The sequence below is a fragment of the Cynara cardunculus genome (genome assembly GCF_001531365.2).
Source record: "Cynara cardunculus var. scolymus isolate 2C chromosome LG 2, CcrdV1, whole genome shotgun sequence".
Lineage (NCBI taxonomy): Eukaryota > Viridiplantae > Streptophyta > Magnoliopsida > Asterales > Asteraceae > Cynara > Cynara cardunculus.
The window spans coordinates 65,294,513-65,316,634 of record NC_037529.1 but is presented as its reverse complement, the minus strand read 5'-3'; the positions used below and the strand labels follow the sequence as shown (position 1 = coordinate 65,316,634).

The following is a 22,122-nucleotide window of genomic DNA, read 5'->3' as shown; positions in this document are numbered from 1 at the left end:
CAAAATATGAATGTTCATTGGGTTTTTTTCCGGATTTTTTTCTTCACTATTTTACCACTTTAACTAGTTGTATAAGTCATAAGAATGTATCCAACATGTTTTATAAAAGTTCAAGAAGTTATTTAACATGTTTTGAATTGTTCAAGGACTTATTTGTTACAAAAATTGTCCAATGACTTATTTAACATTTTTTGGAATGTCCAAGGACTTATTTAACATATTTTGGAATGTCCAAGGACTTATTTAACATACTTTGGAATGTCCAAGGACTTATTTGTTCCAAAAAATTGTCCAATGACTTATTTAACATGTTTTGGAATGTTCAAGGACTTATTTGTTCCAAAAAAAGTTCAAGGACTTAATCATTCCAAACAAGAAAGTTCATTGGTTTTTATTGTACTTTTCCCTTAATATATATATATATAACTTTGATAAAATTTATTTATGTCTATATATAATATACTTTTATATTTTATAATTAATATAAAATATAATTACAGAAACAAAAAATATGTATACATATATTTTTTTTAATATAAGTTATGCTTAATATATCTATAAATTATATATAGGGTTGGGTTTACGTGAGACCCGTAAGACTAATTTATGTTCGTTGATCAACTTTATAAGCTAATGATCTAATGGTCTAAAGTTGTACGGTGGCAATTTTGTGATTATTAAGAAGTCTCGCGGCGTTTAAGAATGTTCAGATTGTCATATTGGAGATCTAATCCAAAGGTTGAGAATTGGTCTTACGAGTTTCACGAAAAACCCTTGGTCTCACATGACTCCAACACTATATATATAGGGTTGGTTCACGTGAAACCAAGGGTTTTTCATGAGACCCGTAAGACCAATTTATGTTCATTGATCAACTTTATAAGCTAATGATTTAATGGCCTAAAGTTGCATAGTGGTAATTTTGTGATTATTGAGAAGTCTCATGGCAATCTTATGATTATGAATTTCAGATTGTAGATCTAATTCAAGGGTTGAGAATTAGTTTTACGGGTCTCACAAAAAACCCTTGATCTTATATGATCTCATGTCTATATATATATATATATATATACACACATCAATGAATGTTAATTTTAATAATACCTACGTATCAAGGCATAATAATGATATGAAAGTTTTATTTTTATTTTTACGATATTAAACACTATAAAATATTTGTATTATATTAGAAAACATTTGACATAAATTCTTAAAAATCATTTTTATATATGAAATACTGCTTATTGATACATATTACTTAAAATTCAAGATTACAAATAAAATGTACATAAGTGCAATTTATTAAAACTCCATGTTTGAATTATGTAATTGGTTGCAGATAAACATAATCAAATACAAGATAAACTTCTCATTTTAAATGTAAAAAATCTAAAATACAATGATTATCTAATAAAATACTTGATTATTATCCTTCTAAATAAATTATATTATCAAGCAAAAAATAAATTATTTTGTTATTAAATTTAAATTAAATTATAACATAAAATTGAATTAAAGAAATTACACAATAAAACTATAATTCTATATTTTTTTTCAAATTCTAACATCTTCAAGTTTATATTTTATTCAAAAATAAAAACATTATCGATTTCTTAACACCACATAAAACCATATTATAACATCCACAAAAACAAATAATAAAACGGAACATTAAGATCGATATATGTCTTGCTACATTACGCGAATACCCTTCTAGTTATAACAAATAAACAGTTAACCGAAGGATTGAAATCATCTTTAATAACTTATAAAATAAACTACAATTTTGGTCCCTATCATTTACATTCAACTATATATAAAATCCTTAAACTTCATTACTTATAATAACTAGAAGAGTAATCGCGCMATGCAGCGAGACACATCTCGATTTTAATGTTCTATTTTATTATTYRTCTCTGTCGATGTTATAATACGATTTTATGTGTTTTTAAGAAAACAATAATGATTTTATTGTTGAATAAAATATATACATGTGAAGATATCATAAAAATTTGAAAAACAATATATCAATGTTAATATTAAAATCAACTATTTAAAAGTTCTCATTTTTTAATGTAATTTTTTTAATTTATTTATTTTATTATAATTTAATTTAAGTTTAATAACGAAATAATTTATTTTGGTTTAATAATAGAACATTTTATAAAGATAATAATTAAGTATTCTGTTAGAACTCAATGATTATCTTGATTATATTTTAAATTTTTTATATTTAATATGAGATGTTTATCATGTATTTGATTATGATTATSTGCAGTTAGTTACACGAATTCAAATATTGAGCTTTAATAAGTTGTACTTACGCACAATCTACTTGCAATCTTGCGTTTTAAGTAATATGTATTAATAAACAGTATTTTACACATAAAAAGTAGTTTTTAAAAGTTTTTGTCAAATGTTTTATAATAAAGTATAGATAATCACCGTGGTTTACATTTTTATATGAATAGTCCCTAACACTAAAACTAACCAAATTGGATGACAAGAGTGGTGTCTGATTGGTTTGAACTTGAACTCTAAATGTCAAAAATGTCTAGAGGTCTCAGGTTCAAATCCAATGAAGAATAAAAATTTTCTTGTGGCCACGAAGGTTCAAATGTAGTGGCTCCGGTCTACCCACAAAGCACGTGATCACCCTGAAATTCGTCAACTCGCATAACGGATTTGATATCCAGGTTAATAATTATTTTTTTACCAAACTATGTTTTATTCGTAATTAAATTATGAATTTCTAAATGGTTGTTTGTTTACCTCTTAATAGTTTAATTAAGAGGCAACATTTGAATCATTAATAGGTGAATCTTGTTTGACAAAAAAAAATCTATTTCTTAATGGTTCTAAAACCCTCTGAATGATTTTGTATACTTGACATCCCTTAACCATTCAGTGCACTAATTCCATTGTAAACAATTACGTAACAATTATATTTCATTTTACACTATCTAATGAGAGTCTCTTAATCATTCTGACTACTTAATCATTATGTATCAAACCATTCAACAATTACCAAATAGCCCCTAAAAGTTTGGATTTTACTCTTTTTATAATTACATTAATTACTGTGTTGGTCAACAAAAGGTTCATGGTCATTGGTCCGTAAGACGAGTAGACGACATGGAAGAATCCACAAAGTTTTTAAAATTAAAATTAAAATAATACAATTTGAATTCTTTTTTTTTTTCAAATGTAGATTTTATTATAAGGTTACAAAAATACTATTTATGAACTGAAAATCAACCAATTAAAAAAAATATAGATTTTATATTTAATTTAATACTATTTTTTTTTTCAAATGTAGATTTTTTTTCCCGATGCTTATACGTTAACAAATTCGTGTTTGACAATTTCTATACGTGACTATATGGGCGGTAAAAGTGATGGTGAAGTACCCGATCCCAAGTACGTATCGCGTGAAACGTCACCCGAAAGAAAACAACCCAATAATGTCGGTCCTATGGGTCCCATGAATTTACTTTATATTAAAAAAATTAAATAAAAATATATATTTTTTCCCACAGAAAATCAATAAAAATAAATAAATTAAATTTAAAAACATCCTATTTCGACATTTTTCTATTTTAATTTTATTATAAATCAATATTATTTAATAATAATCAAATTGTTTTTATACACATTTATTTAACCCACCCAATGCGCCACGTGTGGGTCCACAACTTCAACGGTCAGGATCCTTTCACGTCTCTTCACGCCAAATTCTTCCCGCCTTTTTAACGGTGAAGATTTTCTTAAAAACGATAATTCTTTAATAAAACGGCAAAACAAATATTGAAAAATAAATAAATAGCCATAATTTATTTTCCACAAGGGTCTATAATTATGGTATTAATTCCAAATTACTAAAAAGCCTTTTATTCGCAGAACCCCATTCCTAGATTCCAGGGACAATTTTGTCAATTAGTAGTCGACAATATTTCAGTATTTACGTGAAAAACAAACTTTACTTAATTACACTTAAATTCCATGATCAAGATCGAGAGAAGATCCAAATTTTCAAAATTAGGAATAAAATTTTCGATTTCTGGAGAGAGAATGAGAAATTTGTTTGAAAAAGAATATTTACATTGATAGATCATCCATAAATTAAGCGTGGTGTTCAGATTTTCTTGCCTTTTTAACTCAATTTCGTCTTCCATCTGCACTTGATCATCGATCATCATCATCTTCATCATCACACCGGATAACTTTTGTTTCGTTTGTCGTTTCAGTGTTTGTTGTTATCGATTATAATCATAATCGAGATCTGGGGTTTGATTGAAACTTCTCCAACTTCTGTTTTTGAGGGGGATTTGATTGGTTTTTGAGGAAGAACACTCTCCTGCCAACAATTTATTCGGATTACGTTTTGTGTTTTGAGAAATAGATATTGGTATGCCGGATAATCGGCGTGTTCAGAGGAATAGTGGGGTTTCTAATTCTTCATTGAATCCTTCTGGTAATAATAACATTGAAGGTATTACACAAATGCATTGTCTTTCGGTTTTGATTTCTTCAATCTCTTGCATCGTTTCGCAACCGATTAGCTTAAATTTGATGGAAATCATGTTTTATGTACTGCGATCATGGTTTGATTGCTTCGATTTTGTTGCGTTCATGTATATCTCTGTTACTCCTCTGTTTTACTCTGATTTCCCCCAAATTATTCTCTGTTTACATGCCCTTCATCTGGAATTTTTCATATGAAACTTGCCCTTTTGAGTTATCATCCTGAATTTAGGGATTTAGAGACTTTATTGTATTAGATTATGTGAAATTTGTGTTCTATCTATGATTTTAACTTTGGGATTTTTAGAAGCTATAAGGCGGTTGAGGATTCAGACAAATGGGAAAGAAGATGAAATTGGTTCTACGGCCTATCCGGCTCGACCCGGAGAACCGAATTGCATATATTATTTGAGGACTGGAGTTTGTGGCTATGGTGATAACTGCAGGTTTAATCATCCAACCTACAATGGGCAGGTAAACCAAAAATAGAATAATTTCCAACTATCTTGATATGTAAATCCGACCCCATACGCTACTTTTATCGCTTACCTTTGCGAATTCGTAGATGAATCAGCATGGAGGTGACCTCCCAGAAAGAATTGGAGAGCCAGATTGTGTTGTAAGTTTCTTCCTAATCCTAATTCCTACCTGTTTATGCTTCTGTAATTTCGATATATGCAACATCTTGTTGGATTCGATTCGATTCCATATAGCTGTCTTTTAATTAGAAATTTCATGGAAAGAGTTGGATTTCTCATAAGTTTTTGATCTTGTTCTTTGGATTTCTTGAATGTGATTGCATTATGCTATAGCCTATATGCTTATGATGCTTCTGTTTCTTGTTTGTTAGAGTTCGTGTCGACTAGACTTGGACCATTTCTCCTTTATATATGTTTGAAATTGGAACATCCGTTCTCTCCTTTAGGGCTCTTTGAGTAATCTAATGGGGCTAAATTCAGATGGTATTTGAGCCAAGTTCTATATGAGTCGACATTATGGGACAATGTGTGCCCGTCTAACCTCTGTCGGAGAAGGGGGGTGTTAGAGTCCCACGTTAACTAGACTTAGATCATTTCTCTTTTGGAGAGTAATCACTTTAATGGGGTTCCAGATAGTCACACATGGTATCAGAGTCAAGGTCTACTACTCTTGGGACTCTGACACTTTGTGACAATCTTTGCTTGTCTAGCCTCTATTGGAGGGGATTGTTAGAATCCCACATCGGCTAGAATTGGACCATTTCTCCTCTCTCTCTATATATATATATAGATATAGATATATGTTTGGAGCTCCCTTCTCTCCTCAAGGGCTTTTGGAGAGTTAATCTAATGGGGTTCTAAATAATCCCAAATTGTTAGTGTATTATGAAACAATTTTCGTTTGTTCAGTATTTTCTAAAGACGGGTGCTTGCAAATATGGATCAACGTGCAAATATAATCATCCCCGTGATCGGCGTGGTGCTGAACCTATCGTGTTGAACATGGTTGGGCTGCCTATGCGGCAGGTAACGTTTTCTTTCCAAAATCTCGTTGCATTTGCAGAAGTTTTATTTGTCGAATTTCAATGGAACCGAATCTTTGCAACTATTGTAATAGGGACAGAAGTCGTGTCCTCATTATGTACGAACTGGATCATGTAAATTTGGAGTTACTTGCAAGTTCCATCATCCACAGCCAGCACCAGATGGCTCAAACACACCTGTTTCAGGATCTTTGACGTATGGACCATCGGGTGCACCACCCCATATCAACGGTTCAGCATGGTCGTATCCAAGTCCTCAAACTTACATGCCAATGGTTATTCCTCCGGCTGGTATCAACCAAGGGTGGAGTCCTTATATTGTAAGTAACTGTTTTACCATCTTTATAAGCATCTATTATAGTTTGCTGATCTTAGAGCTCATTGGCAAACTACTTGTTGGCTAATAAGCTAGCTATTAACAGATAAACTAGTCATGTTTTGTAAAACCTAGTTAATAAGCTAGAGGATACTGTAAAATGACGTAAAAGGACATGTTTGAAAAAGTAATTGGAAAAATATAAGGGGCATAAATTGGAAAAAAATAGAAAAATAACTAGAGTTCTTTGAAACGCTACTTAGGGGCTATTTGGTTGTTTTTCCATTGAATTAATATGTATGTATAGATTTGGAAGGTTTTTGTTTGTGAGAATATTTTTTTAGATAGAAGGAGTGTGTTTTTAAATTAGGTTTAGAAAAAACTTGGTTTTCTGCATAAAGTTCCTCCTAGGAAGCTTACTGAATAAGTCACTTTTTATATCATTAAGCCATTGCCAAACAATCATTTATAGCTGACTGAATAAACTGTGAGTCTCATTAAGCTCATTAAGCTACTAACAAACAAGCCCTTAATGTAGTTTTCTAAAACGTTAGTTTATAAGCCGGTTTATGACTCTAATCAAACAGCGGTGAGTTCAAAAATAAGTTAGTTTATGATCGTCAAAGATGACCTAACAATTAGCTCAAATGGTTTTGTTGGTGTTGCTATTTTCAGGCAAATCTGAACCCACTACTCTCAACCAATGGTTCGGGTTCAATTGACCAACTCTATCCATCAACACCGAATTCTCATCTGCCTGAGAGGCCGGGTGAACCGGAATGCCGTTATTTCATGAACACCGGAGCCTGCAAGTATGGAACGGATTGCAAGTACCATCACCCAAGGGAAAAGATGGCTCAACCCGCAGCCAGTTCCTTGAGTCCACTCGGCCTTCCTCTTAGACCTGTAAGTTAACACTATAATAAAATCGACTTTATAGGACACTAAATGTCGTTTCAACTTATTATAACATTTTTACAAAGCACACAATTTTTGGTCCTATAAACTTAATTATTGCAAAAAAAAGTTTGTTAGTAGACATATTTGGCATCCTATAAAGTTTAATCAATGACTTTCAAAATGCAGGGGCAACCTGCGTGTTCGTATTACGGTCTATATGGAATCTGCAAATACGGGCCAGCGTGTAAATACGATCACCCTTTGGTGATATATTCGTATAGTTATACCATGGGAATGCCGACTCTACCAATGCCCGACCCATCGTTCTTCCCATATGGTGGGATGATTTCACCCACACCCCATTCATCAGACTCGTCTCCTTCGAAATCATCGAAAAATGCAGGAGGATGGAGAAGTGAACCAATGAGCAACGGGAAGCCGTGCACGGATGATTCGTTGCCTGAACACGGTGGATCTTCGTCCCGTTCATCGTCACAGAATCAATCGGATTGAAAGTTACTGGTTTTTATGTTCTTATGTTTTGTTGATTTTGTTGAACAGATACGGATGATTTAATGCAGCAGCAAAATGAACCCCTTTTCACCTCCAGTTTCTGTGGGAATGTGATAGCTTTTGTAGAAGAATGTAAAGAGGGAAAGAGGGGTTGTTTTTGGCTGTCAATAAATGGAAAAAGAAAACTAAACTTTATGACACTTGTTTTATGGTTTTATATATTCAAATATGAACTGGTTTTGCTTCCGCGGATGATTTGCACAAATTTTGGTCCAAACTACCCCTTTTCGTTTAACGAGTCGGGTGCATGATCTGGATGAAAAGTTAATTACTGTCAACTCCAACTAGTCCCAATAATAAATGGTCGTTATCGAGGGCATTATCACAAAACGAGAAACTTTCTGAGTGTCCTTTGTCCCGAAGTGTATAACGGTTGTTTCTTTCACCCTCCCTCGGTAACAAGAAAATGTATTATAATATTTGGGTGAACAAGTTTAGTTTTAGATGTATGTTTGTGTGATTTGAAAAGGGATCAATGGGAAATTGGTTTTTTTATTAAGTTATGTATGAATAAAGTTGTATGTGTGGATTAATTTATCTGTGTAGATCGGAAAAGGTTTGTGTTTGCGCGAGTTTTTTTATAGATGGAATTAACATATTTTTTAATTGAATAAAGCTAGGTTTTTTTGTATAAAGCTTATTGAATAAGTCATTTTCTATGTCATTAAACCTCTACAAAAAATTTATAATTAACCGAATAAATTGAGAGTCTCGTTAAGCTCCTTAAGTTGCTAACAAATAAATCCTAACTCATTTACAAACTTACGAAACTGATTTGCATGTGGTTGTTTTACATATGAAACAGCACTTATGAAAATGCAATATTTATACGGTGTTGTTTCACATAAAAATGGTTTCACAAGTTTTGGTCTGACCAAAATGAGGTAAATGAGTGAAATAATTATGGAATATTTTGATTTGGCATAATTACTTCAGTAATTTACCAATTTTGTCTGTCTCCTTGATTTGTTCCACCTATTTTGATAGGAACGAAAAAACTGCATTTTTGTCTCATTCAGTCCTGCCATCTTCTTGTCTAATCGTCACACCAAACATAGAACAACAAATTTTTGTTCAGTGAACAAGTGGGCATTTTATTTAACGGTAGTCGTGGATCGTTAAAACCCTTGGATCGCGAGTTTAGATCGTCGAAAGAGAAAGTCAAGGGACAATAGCGTACATATTTTTTTTATTAACCTGGATATCCAACCCGCTATGCGAGCCGACTAATCCCAGGGCAACCACCTGCTTTGCAGATAGTCCGGAGTCACCGCATTTGAACCTCCATGGCCACAAGAGGATTTTTATTCCTCCTTGATTTTGAACCTGAGACCTCCTGGTATTGTTTGGAGCATACATATTTGGAGCATAGTACAAGGGGGGAAACCTTTTCCTTGGTACTTTTTGATTAAGATGTGTTTGGCTTCTTTCAAAAAATTACAAGTTCTAATGCAAACAAACAATGGGGTAAAAAATGGAACTTGACCTTTGAAACACATAAAGAGACCAAACACACACACACACACACACTTCACTCCATGTCTTTCTCAGGCCCTAAATACATGGTGCAACAAGCCGAAACCAAAATCATCAAGCATCCAACAAGTCTACCGAATAAAGGGGTTACTCGTAACGATGCCACTCCCCATAACTCCGATAACGCCACCTGTAGAAAACCACACAGATTATGAGAAAATATGCATCCCGCATCAACAATACGCTTTTAATTTTTTCATTCGAGCTTTTTCTAAAATTTTCCAATGAAGTGGGACCCACAAGCAAAATACAAGCTCATTGCAACTCCACAGTCGATGGCCTTTTCAAGTGTCTAGATGGCCAAAAAGCTTTGCAACAATGCTCTCTAAAAAGCCCTATTGGAGGTGGGGCCGTTACAATCTTTTTAGAGGCCCTGTTATACATGCATCAAAGACTATAGATCGACCAAACGGATAATAAAAGTTCATTATTCATACCATAGATTATATTAAAAGTCTTACAAATTAAAACAACAAAAACGTCTAAAAATGACAAAGTAACCTATGAAGTTTACTTGATTAGAATCGTTCTTCTAACATTATTCAAAAATCAAAAGCTGGAAGTGGGAATCATCATATTGGCCAAGAGAGTAAAAGCCTAAGACATTATAACTCGGTTGAAGGTCAAAACAAATATAATTGGGTATATCTCACGTCTTCGGGCGCCCCCTTTGGAGGTGCTCTTAGCACAATGACCAAACCCTCGTCCAAGTTGTATGCACAAGGCGCAAGTTTAGTTCACAATTTTTTGTTGTTTCTGTTTGTTTTAACACGTTTATAAGCGGCTCTAAATGGACCCATCAGTGAATACCATTGCAGCAGGCAACTATGAGGAATCTAAACACAAGATGTCATGGTCATAAAGACATTTTTCCCCTGAGAAATGCAGTTTTTGACCAGATACATAGTTTGAGAGAGACTTTAAAGACTAACCAATGTTTTAGATACCCTTTGATCATAACAAAGTATGGGAATCAAGTGACTGAAATCAATATTATCGACTATGGCAATAGGAATATAATTTAGATTAATAAGCAAGCCTGAAAACAGAAAATGTTGTAATTTTCATTTGAGAGAGATATCTTTCCGTGATTCCGTCCTTTTTCTTCACAAAGAATGGTAAGCGCTATGAACCCTTGCCCAGTTAATCCGAGTAAGGTTTAATTTTTAATTAAGGGAGGTGAAGGTCCAGGAAGCCATTTTCAATAAAGGCAAATAGATGCATTTTAGGTCTGGGTACAATATAAGGCTCCTATAGAAAGCTTTGAAGAATTGATTCTTTATGTTTCCTGAGATATTCTTCATAAATTTCCTAACACGTTCCATATGATTGTGAAATTCACATGAATTAGACAAGGAATAAAGTATGGAAGACAAAATAGTAAATCTTCTATCATAAACAAGTAACAAACATAAAAATATACCTCAAGGTATTGGATATTTGCAACTTTGTTAGTTTTCTCAAGCTGAAGCCCACGAGCGAGAAACAACTGCAGTAAAATAAAAGTAAAAATTTAACTAGTACCAAGCCACAATAATATGAATCAGGAAAGGTGCGTTATTGAAAGCACACCTCAGCGACGAAGGCCAATACACCAAGTAGAATCATAAGAAGTAATGAGTAGAAGCTAGGCAACACAAATCTCTGCAATGAAAAATCAAATATTATAATGGACTTGATTCTCTAGTATCCTGTATAGAGAGGTTATGTTTCTATCAGATATTTGATATAAATTATCAATTTCAAGTGAAAGTTAACTCTTATAGTTGAGTTCAACAGAGCTTAGGACCAATGATCAATGAATAATCAGAAAAATCACCAACTTCGAACCCAGTAATGTCAAGATTCTAAAATTGATTTGATCAAGTCAATTATCTTACTTCAAAGGTGATCATGCATATTGCTGCAGCAGGACTAGAGAGTAAGCCAAATGAAAATATAGTGCCCCTGAAAGAGAAAAGGAAAATTTTGGTATTGAAAATGGTCCCAAGTAATAAGTGATGGTGAGGCTAGGATATTCTGCAGCCTCAGTGTTTACAGAACCACAATGATTGATATAATGCTATGCATGAGAAGACAGTAAAAATGTCCAGTTTTTATCCCAACTAGTTAAGGAAGAAGATCGACTCATGTGCTAAATTATGAGCATGATGCTTTGTACAATTTTCTTAGTTCTTCCATCTTTTTTTTGTTCATAACTAATGGATTTATATAGGCTCTTGTATTACCACCTTGTAAACGAACCGCCAACCTCTCAGTCCTAGGGTGTGGGCTCATAGCATTGGAGCTGCCCTTTTAGTGATTAAAGACAATTATCTGATATTTTGATGCAATATCCTTTCTGTGAACAAATATTACAATGACAGACAAACTGTAGACTGAAGAAGGCAGTACTTACACAGGTTGCTCGGATTTCTTTGCTCCAGCCCTTATAAGACAGTAACTCAGTCCACCAGCCAATGATGATAGTAAACCAATCAAAACTACATAAACATGATGTATTCCATGCACGGCTAAATCCTTTTGTTCCCTGGCATTTCCTGACCTTCCTGCACAAGGTCACATATAAGATATGGATGGATCATCAATGAAGTAGGCTGGCACTGTGTTGACCAGCTAAAATCTGCATCTGATGAGAGCAAATAAGTGAATAAGAATGAATTCCAACTGCAGCAAGAGGGGAAAGGGGGAAAGAACAATTGTGTACCAAATTTGGGTTATATTTGGCCCATGTATATTTTTGAAGTGCTACAGATGGTTCACACATCTTATTCCAAAGCATGTATGAGAAGGTTTCACAAGCCAAAATTCAATTATGGAAATGGATGTCCTTTATAGCCAAAAGTAATACTCCCTAAAAGATTGCAATTCTTCATCATCTGAGCAACATCAAATGCCTTGCTTCTCTTTTTATCAAATTTCTACTTCTATGGGTAGCCCATTCTTTTTTTCCAACTGCCATGGATACAAGCCATATAACCTCGAAACAATTGACCAAAGGCCAATATTTGATGCTTTGTGTCCATTATTTAGATAAGTATACTACAAGTCAAATAGTTATTGGCCTAAAATGGTATGCATGCCTTTTAGTGTTTAATATCATCAGTATGACGCATATTTTTTGTCAATATAAAATTTTAGAAAGAGAAAACTGCACCAGGAACACCTGTTAAACCTACCGACAATGAGGAAGAAAAGGATCTCAGCAAGAAAACTGAATTATGAATCAGGTAGACTGAAATGTAAACTGCTTAAGATACAAAAGGTCATTACTTATCCAAAAGGATTTATTAACTCACTTCCGTACCTTGTGATCGGAGGATAAAGATTACACCAAAGAAACTCAAAGCAATACCTGAAAAGCAGATGTGAATTATGAACATAACTATGATAATATGTCAATGAATAACAAGCAGATATTGAAGAGATACAAAAGGTTAGACAAGTGTTTCAGATCATTGGTTTGACCTGGGAGGGTGAAAAGTACCAACAGAAAGCTTCATGAAGCTTAAAGTAATATATAACACATAGGCATGCATACAAGTGCTCTAAGTAATCATTTCAGCAACAGTGTCCTGCTTCATTGCAGTCAGAAATGGAACTCATCAATTGTTTCTAAAACCATCAGACAGACAATAAACTGCAATATCATGCAAGAAATAAACAACCAAATTGAAATCGAAGGTAAAAAGAAATACAAACGAAAGAGCCAGCTGAGCCAGCAAACTTTAGCTAAAAAGCACACATAGTCCAAACAATCCACTTATATCCATCCTATGGCACTATAAGTAATCAACTACTTTGATTAATGTCCTTAGAGGTTCTATTTTGGATCATAACACGGGTAGCTTTCTATTACAGATACCTAAAACTTCTCAAACACTCAACCCCATAATGAGCCTATACCTTAGGGGTGCACCAACCTATCCACTAAACACTCAGCCTGATACTAATCTGAACCACCTGGTGTACCTTCCAATCTTACCCTTCTAGTTATGTGCAAAATGATCCATATATATCACAAGAAAAACTACTTTACCTATACTGCCATATCTCATGATTCAAGTGTCTTCATCACATCCATAGAGTTCAGTTCCTGATCGTTAGACAGGTGACTGCTGTGTTCTACATACCCATAATTTATCAGATACCAACCTGAGAATTAACCTGCAACTTTTAGGTCCACTGATCAATCCAACATATGCTCAGCGTGATACTTGTTTGAACCTCCTGGCATACCTTAACACATACATATGAAAAGTTTAGACATCCTTTTACCTATGATCATCCAAAAGTACCTGGTCTATACCACCCCATCACGTGAAAAGAAAAGAACCTACTTTCCCTCCTTCAGTGCATGATCCGAACATCATGCATGGTTGTTACTTGTGAGGTGATATGGATTAATCGACTTCTGCATTAGTTGGGCACTTTTACTAATAAAATATTAAGGCTACAATATGATAACCAATCTCCTCCATATAACCAGGAACCAGGTCTTCTGTGAAAGGAAGAAGCACATAGAGGTTGGTCCAACACTGTAAGCAATCATGTTGTTGGTGCCATAATAAACCTCCAATCATCTTGCCTATCCACATGTAAATCGTATAGCAGCTACCAAGTAGCAAACATCTCGACGGAGCCATAGAGAACACTGGATGTGCATCGTCTGTTGACAAGTTGAGCATGATAGATAAAGATGCTCCTCTTTGAGGAGCATCATTATTATACACTATGATTTTTGTACTATCATGCATATGGTTTCTTTTATTCTTTACTGGCATATCTTATTCTAGGCCAACCCCACATTGTACTCTCCTTTGGTTATATGGTAAAAATCCCCTCAGTAATAGATATTATATAGTTCTGATTGTAGGAGTCTTTTTCATGTTTTGCTTAGAGAAAGTAGTTTCTCCTAGGTGTTTTATAATACCCAGATTGTGTTGGGGGATTCCAGAAAACTCGTGAAGAAAACGATGAGTGATTATATGAACTTGGATAAAACTTGAGATCGCGTGAGAGCTCACTTTCCTTAAATGATATTTCGACCCTAATCTGCCCAGGTATCACGAAATTCACTCGAGAATAATCTCAAATTTTCAGTCACGATTATGGCAGAAACCGTTTCCTTTTAAACTTAGATAATTGTAACCGCTCCTATATTAATGCCGAGAATAACTCCCCTCTTTAAATGGGAATGATTGCTAGAAATTAAAAGTGAGTGGTTATAGATAAGGCAAGTACCTATTAGTGGCCTATCATCAGCTCGATATAGTTAAACACATATGGCAATCCTTCAGCGAGATGAAACACTAGTGAAGCATCAACTTCGCTGAACACTCGTGAACCTTCAGCTATCTGAACACGTGTTAACCATCAACTAGCTGAACACTAGTAAACCATCAGCGAAGCTGAATATTAGTGAACCATCAGCTAGTTGAACACAATTGACATCCTCTACCTGAACCTTCATCTAATAGACCCATCTTATAGTTGAAGAACCATCAGCTAGTTAGTGTACCATTAACTATATAGAGTTGAACAGAAGAGCTGATAACTTTCTGACGAATGGCCCGTGCCATTCTAAAGATCAAAAACACACGACCCGTGCCATTCTGAAGACAAAAAAAGCATGGCCCGTGCTCAGCTTTCTGTTTGCAGCACGGCCGTCCTCTTTTCAAGTGTAAAAGAGCATGGCCCGTGCACTGCCATCTGCTGCTTAGACCCTCCCTATACAAGACCATTGAACGATCCCGGGTTCTAGTTAGCTTAAACGAGTGCCCACTCCACACCTCCTAGCCCGTGTTATAGCTTAACTAACACCCCATATTCTCTTTGTGAATCCAACTACATAAAATGAACCGATGATTTCACTAAAATCACCAACAAATTGGTGTTGGGTTAACTGGTTATCTTGTACTTTGTATGCTAGTGTCAACTTCTAGTGTATAAGGTGTATGACATATCAATGGTCCAATTTTCCGTAATCAACTAACACCAAGAATTTAATATTGAATGAGTTCAAGTTGTGTCAGTTATATAATTGATTAGTCCATGTATGTTTTGGGATGATACCAAGAATAAAATTTCATTTTGCCTATGGAAAAAATGATTACACATGATTAGTTGTTCTGGATGTCAATGTAGTACCTGCTATTTCTGCAATTTTCAAATTCTCATGCAGAATGAATCTTGCTGAAACTGAGGCCATTATTGGAGTTGTAAAGCTCAAAAGCATGGCTTGAGACAATGGTAACTTTTGAATACTGCAAAGAGAAATGTGATTTAGATATCCAAAATATTTTGAACATCAGGAAAAAAGCTAAAATTGTCTTCCAACAACCTAGGCGATAACAATATGAACATAAAATAAGGGAACCTTAGCTAGAAAAATACAAGGCCAGATAATAAATGCTTATCAAGGATAGTTCAATTTAAAGGCATTACAAGAGATGAAATATCCAAAGGCCTTTGGCCTCCTAGGAAGTCAGCGGTTCAAACCTCACCAAAGGTGAGTAGGGTGTGTGAGTTTATTTGTTGCATTTGGTGTATATAATATATACTTTAAAAACAAAGGAGATGAAACATCCTTTGCACCATAAACATAGATGTTACATGAAATTAGTCGATTCTCTATAGCTCGTATGATTAGCTGGAATATTTATTCAATATCATATATTTATTAGATAAACCTTATCTCATTCAATAGCATGTTACTATTTGTAACTTATGCAGCTTGTTCCAACATTCAGTTTCACAACTAATCTTTACATGGTGGACAACCAAATACAAGTGAATCATGCTTATCATTGATAAGAACGATATGAATACTCACACATGGAGGAAAGTTGCATGATGCAAGCGCACCCTCATAAAAAATTGTATGATATTTATTATAATCAGATTTTAAGCAATGAAACTCGACAGCTTTAGATACTTAATATGCTCAAAGAATATATCTGCTTGCCAATACGTAATTTGTCATACACTCATACCGATACCATTAAAAAGATAAACCATATGTGAAGCAGCTGCGTGGAGCTAACCCTGTTCAAAATCCTACACGTATATATCAAGTTAACTATACAAGGAAGCATGCATGGCCAAACTTAAACGATGAAGGCTTAAAAATATAAAAAATTCCAGATACACAAACACATCATTGTTGCACATGCTGATGTTGAAATCCCCCATAGTGCAGGTATAACTCAGTTGTGGACATGAATGATATAAATAAATAAAAATATGATAGAAGACACACATAAGAGTAATGGACGAAAATAACTCGACAAAATGTGATGACTATCACGTGTGCGTGTACTTGTAGATCAATTCATGATAGGAGCAACTCAAACATACAAAGTTTCCTTAGGAAGTACAAGTACACATGAGAAGCATGTCAATCTATCTTAGAAGGACAACCAGATTTCCTGCTAAAGTCTATTTCATAAAAATAAAATTGTCTTGATTGACCAAAAGTTTTAGAAGAAAATCCCACCTTTAGGTGAAAGTACATGCATATTGTTGAGTCATGTTTGTAGAGAGGGGGGGTATCATTGTTGCATATTACAGCTTGCATAGATGTAAGACTTACCAGTAAATGAAAGTCAACAGAGAAACACAGCCAGTAACAGCTCTGGAGACAAAAAGACTCCTGACATTTGAAGGTCCAAATATTGGTTGTGCACTTCTTCTTAACCAGATGAATGATAATGCCGACACAATTATACATCTTGCAAGTGCTATCTCAAAAAGAGGAATTGCTTGAGCTGCCATTTCAAAATAAAACAAAAACAGATCAAGAGGAAGCTACACTAGGCATAGATAATATTGCTAAAAACTAAAAAGTCATTTAGGCATAGAAGGTCAGAAATCTGCACAATTAACAGAGATCATGAATAGGTTACACGTTTATATGGCAGAGTTGGTTTCTAAGACATGAGCAAGTGGAAAGATTGAGGATGTTTTGCATCTCTTCCTGTATGAGTAACCACCTTGTTACAAAAATAATCAATGATATAAAACCTCTTACAATGGTAACTCTGGTTTTCAATATGATGTCATCATGGAATAGCAGCATAGCCCTTTTTTGTTTATCCAGATAAACAGGAATAGCAGGGGGGATTTATATGTTGTCTTCTTCTTGGGAATGTGGTAGCAAATCAGAAAATGCATATGAAACTGAATCCTTCAACCAGCCCATATAAATAGATGAAAGGAAGTACATGATTTTGAAGAAAATTGTATTCTTTCTATCGCCGTTAATTTGCATGTACATGGAGGATGATGAGATGTATTATAGAATTGGCATTGATCTTCGAAGAGAATTAGGGCAAACAAAGAATAGTGTAGCAGCAAGATTTAAGATAAATATTCTTTCTTAGCAGTGATTATGTAATGCTTATAGAATTTAGTACCACAATTTAGAACTCAAAGGGAATATTTGCTTATTGATGAAGCTTGCTGAATTACACGAGAGTAATCAGTACACTTTTAGGGAAATTGAAAGACACAGAGTAAGATGACTGTAAGGTAATTGCAGAAAGATAAATTGAAGGAGCCTCAAGGAAGAAGAGAATTCCAGAGAGGAGAGGAGAGAGAGAGGCCTCAATCATCACATGCTAATTCATAACAAGATCCTCCTCTATATAGCCCATTCCTCCATGTATTTTCTATTAGGGATCCTCTGTCTGGTACTTTTCTTTGTGTCCTCTGTGATGGGATCTGCTGCTACCTGGTCCAATGAAATATTAGAGGTAGTTTTGCCATGTGCCTCATCAGATATTCCTTTTGCCTCACTTGAAATTCCTTTTGGCATAACAGATTAATCACTACAAGATTTAGAAATGAACTACAAAGGAGTGGATAATAAAGGTAATGGGACAAAGAATTTTGCCACATGGAGTTGAGAGAAGATTTAATCAAGAGATTGATTACTTTTGAACTCATAAAAGGAGGTGTATGTGAAGTACGAGAGAGAATGATTGGCATGATTTTCATTGCATCTAATATCTGGCTGTTGGAGACAAAAACAGAGCTACATGCACGCTGCATTGTACACTTTGCTCTTCACATAACAGCCCGTACCATGCTACCATAGTTGAATAATTTGAATGGCAGTTCTATATCGTTACATTACGGTAACTGTGAAGTGCAGAGATGGCACTCTAATTGACATTTTTTTGTCTGTGCATTACACATTTACAACTGTATTGATTGTTCAGGCTTTTGATAGTCGAACTACAAGTTCCTAAGTCATTTACCATACACTATGCCCAATGTCTCCACCAATAAAGTACTAGAGTAGGGCTAATGCATCTATCCTATAAATAAATCAGTTGCTGTGTGTATAGTGCTGCAGAGTCCATTGCGATCTGACGCACAAGGCTGGTGTCAGTTCATGCGTTATTGTGTGTGAATGATGGTGAACAACAGAAATATAACAACATTACCTGCAAACTGGTGTTCAGCAACTGATTGAGAGATTCTTTTTGAATTGGGACTAATAGAAGAGATAGAAACAAGAGATAGGAAGATGTTGAAGTAACTGCTATTAACGACTATCAACTATATGTAACAGAAAGCAGTAATTCAAAGTACAGTGACATCCCTACTCTGCATTCCCTTACTTGCATATGTGCTCTGTATACCTACCTAGCATCCCCTGAAATTGTTATTCACCACCTTTGCATGTTCTGATATGTTGTAAAGCATTAATCATATGCTGTACCCCTTCCTCTGAACTAGTTGACTTCATATGTACTCCTTCCCTCATTTGTTTCGACTTCACTAATCACTATATGATGATGCATCACTGATACATGAGAAAGATTTGTTAACTTGTGTCTATGTAGAGGCAGATAGAGCAAGCTCGAGCCAATAGACAGAAAGCACTTCGAGAGAAGGGATAATTCAATATACTCCTGAAAAGGTGTTTTCATGTCATTGAGTAGTTGATTTTACATATATGAGTTGAAACATCACAGCCACCCGTCTAAAAATCTCATTTAATCATGTCTGCTGACACACTTTGAATCATTTTTCAGTGTGAAGACTATTGAAGGTCATATAGCAGCAACAGATTAATCTACCTAGAAGGATGTCAACTCTTTTCCTTTAAGTACGGCATATTTTGGAAAATTAACAATCAAAATATCAAGAATTCGGATTTTATAAGTTGTATCAGCAACGCCAAAAACATAGCAAAGACACATGTTAAGCTTAGCATAGTGTCAAATTGACATGGTGGCCAGAAGAGAACCAAATCAAACATACATTTCTCCATTCTAGTAAGTTAATAAAGGCCACTGTTCCACTACATAAAAAGAACCCACTAACCAGAGAACACATCCGAAAGAATTCCCATGATACAGTATACCGAAGACGCTAAGGCCATGCATACCAAACCAGAATATCTAGATCCAGACCATGCCCACATTATAAACAGCGTAAAAGGTGATGTCTCTGTTTCAATTGATCTCGTAACTTGGTCCTGCAACGTCCATACGTTCTTCTAGTCAATGAAGTCCTCAATAAAACAATAAAATCATCGAGAGAAAGCTCTAATCATATAAGAAACAGAGTCGACACTGATTAATAACCAAATAATCCGACTTAAACCACTAGTATATTATCTTTGAGGCATAAAATATTAAAAATACCTTGTCACTTTTCCGTTTAGGGTATGAGACAGAAAAAATATTGAGTCTGGGATTGTCGGCTTGCGTCAAAAGAGGCGTTATCTGATCCTCCGCAATTGAAACCGTATTAAAACCTAAATCCGAACCGGCAACTGACGCCATTTCTACCATTAGAGCATGATCTAGCTCTTTGGTACCTACAATTCCCCCATCGATACCGTCATTGGCATCTGTAGAATCCATATGAGAGAGAGAGAAACCCTAAATGTACTCAAAATTGATCGAACTAGAGACCAAAATCAACCTAGAATAGCTCAAAAGATATGACAATTAGTGGTAATTTTGCTGAGAAGGACGAGGACGATGATGATTGTTAACGGTGGTTTCCGTTGGAAATTAAAGCGACACGTCAACAGTCTACCGAGCTGGCTCGTCATAAAAAGTGGCGCCAAATGGAGCCACGTTGGCAACCCCGTTTCACGTGGTTCGAACCTCAAACTAGAATGTCAACCCCGTTACATCACTTTTAAATATCATGATCCCTTTTATTCTTTTTAATCTATACTATATTATAAATCATTTGACAAAAAATTTTAAAAATTATTTTTATATATAAAGTATTAATTATTGATGCATATTACTTAAAATTCAAGAATAAAAGTAAATTATACATAAATACAACTTAATTTGAAAACGACGAGGATGAAATAGAAATTTTCAACAAACCACAAGAAACGAAAAACTTAATTTACACTAAAATAAAAATAAATACTTAAATCAGTTTTACGGTTTCCAAACCCTACATTATATATGAATCTCTCGTACCCAATGAAAAACTACATTATAAGTAGTTTTTTTAGATTAAAATATTATATATAACCAATTTTTAAAATTTCGATAATTTATATATTTAAAAACAACGTTTTATGACTTAATTATTCAAAATGAGAAAGTTTACTGATTTTTTATTTTAAAAAAATTCAAAAACTTATCAATGGAAATGGGAGTTCCTTTGGGTTTTTCTAAACTATTACTTTTAATGGGGATTAAACGAGAATGATACATATTTAAAAGAATAAGAGAATAATTTTAGGTCTATAAATTTATTAAATAATTAAATCTAAAAATAAATAAATAACGGTGTAAACAATAATTTAATCATATAAAAGTTATTTAAGGTATGCATTTAAGATTCTACTTTTATCATATTCTGATTTTAATATAATTTAATTTTTTATTTCAAAAATATCTTATATTTAATGCATTTAAAATAAACATATTTAGTTTTCATCTAAAGAATTCATTTTCTATTTGAAACAAATTTTTTTAAGAATTACAATTTTCGTTAAAATCATATGTGATTCATAATTCATTTAAAAAGGAATCTGCTTTCTATCTTTGAGATCAGATTTTTTGATGAAAATTGTAAAAAAAAAAATTAATAAACTAATACAATAAAAATAAATATTTTAAAAGAAAAACTAAATTATACTTATTTTAAATATTATAAAAAATGTTTTTCGTCCATGTGGTTTGCTAAAAGTTGCGATTTTAGTCCTTGTGGTTTAGATATTACGGTTTTCATCTCAATAATTTATAAATCATTGTTTTTTTCGTTCTTATGATTTATAATTTGTTATTGTTCTAGTCCATGTGGTTTACAATTCCTTAGTAATTTGGTCCCTTTAACTTAAAAAGGTAAGAATTAGTTTAGGAGTGAAAATAAAAATAAATTACAAACCATATAGATGAAAATCGCAATTTCTAAACCATAAGAATGTAAATCGCAATTTTTAACAAACCACGGTGACGAAAAACATAATCTACTCTTAAATTTATTAAATAATATATATATATATATATATATATATACTAGAAGCATACTTGTGCAATCCAGCGAGATACGTCGTGATTTTAATATTTCATTTTATTTTTTATCTCAATCGAGCTTTGATAAGTTGTACTTTATGCATAATAAAAATATATCGATATTCGTATCAAATTAACTATTTAAAATTCCACATTTTTTGTGTAATTTTTTAATTCAGTTTTTTATTATAATTTAATTTAGGTATAAAAACAAAATAATTTATATTTGGTTTAATAATATA

General features: G+C 33.7%; 2 protein-coding genes across 2 annotated transcripts; one reads left to right on the top strand and one right to left on the bottom strand.

Moving 5' to 3' along the window:
* The first annotated feature begins 4,004 nt into the window (after nucleotides 1-4,004).
* LOC112507497 (zinc finger CCCH domain-containing protein 3-like) lies at nucleotides 4,005-7,965 on the top strand. Its single transcript, XM_025112110.1, has 7 exons — nucleotides 4,005-4,492; nucleotides 4,832-4,998; nucleotides 5,090-5,143; nucleotides 5,913-6,029; nucleotides 6,121-6,366; nucleotides 7,038-7,268; nucleotides 7,449-7,965. Exons 1-7 carry the CDS (start codon nucleotides 4,411-4,413, stop codon nucleotides 7,773-7,775), a joined length of 1,224 nt encoding a protein of 407 aa, XP_024967878.1. The 5' UTR covers nucleotides 4,005-4,410; the 3' UTR covers nucleotides 7,776-7,965.
* Nucleotides 7,966-9,234: 1,269 nt separating this feature from the next.
* On the bottom strand, nucleotides 9,235-20,443 carry LOC112507931 (S-adenosylmethionine uptake transporter-like). The gene is made up of 10 exons (XM_025112687.1): nucleotides 20,033-20,443; nucleotides 19,710-19,863; nucleotides 16,966-17,140; nucleotides 15,522-15,637; nucleotides 12,679-12,726; nucleotides 11,770-11,920; nucleotides 11,252-11,318; nucleotides 10,944-11,015; nucleotides 10,795-10,860; nucleotides 9,235-9,501 (listed from the first exon to the last, which is right to left on the bottom strand). Exons 1-10 carry the CDS (start codon nucleotides 20,252-20,254, stop codon nucleotides 9,367-9,369), a joined length of 1,206 nt encoding a protein of 401 aa, XP_024968455.1. The 5' UTR covers nucleotides 20,255-20,443; the 3' UTR covers nucleotides 9,235-9,366.
* Nucleotides 20,444-22,122: the final 1,679 nt, after the last annotated feature.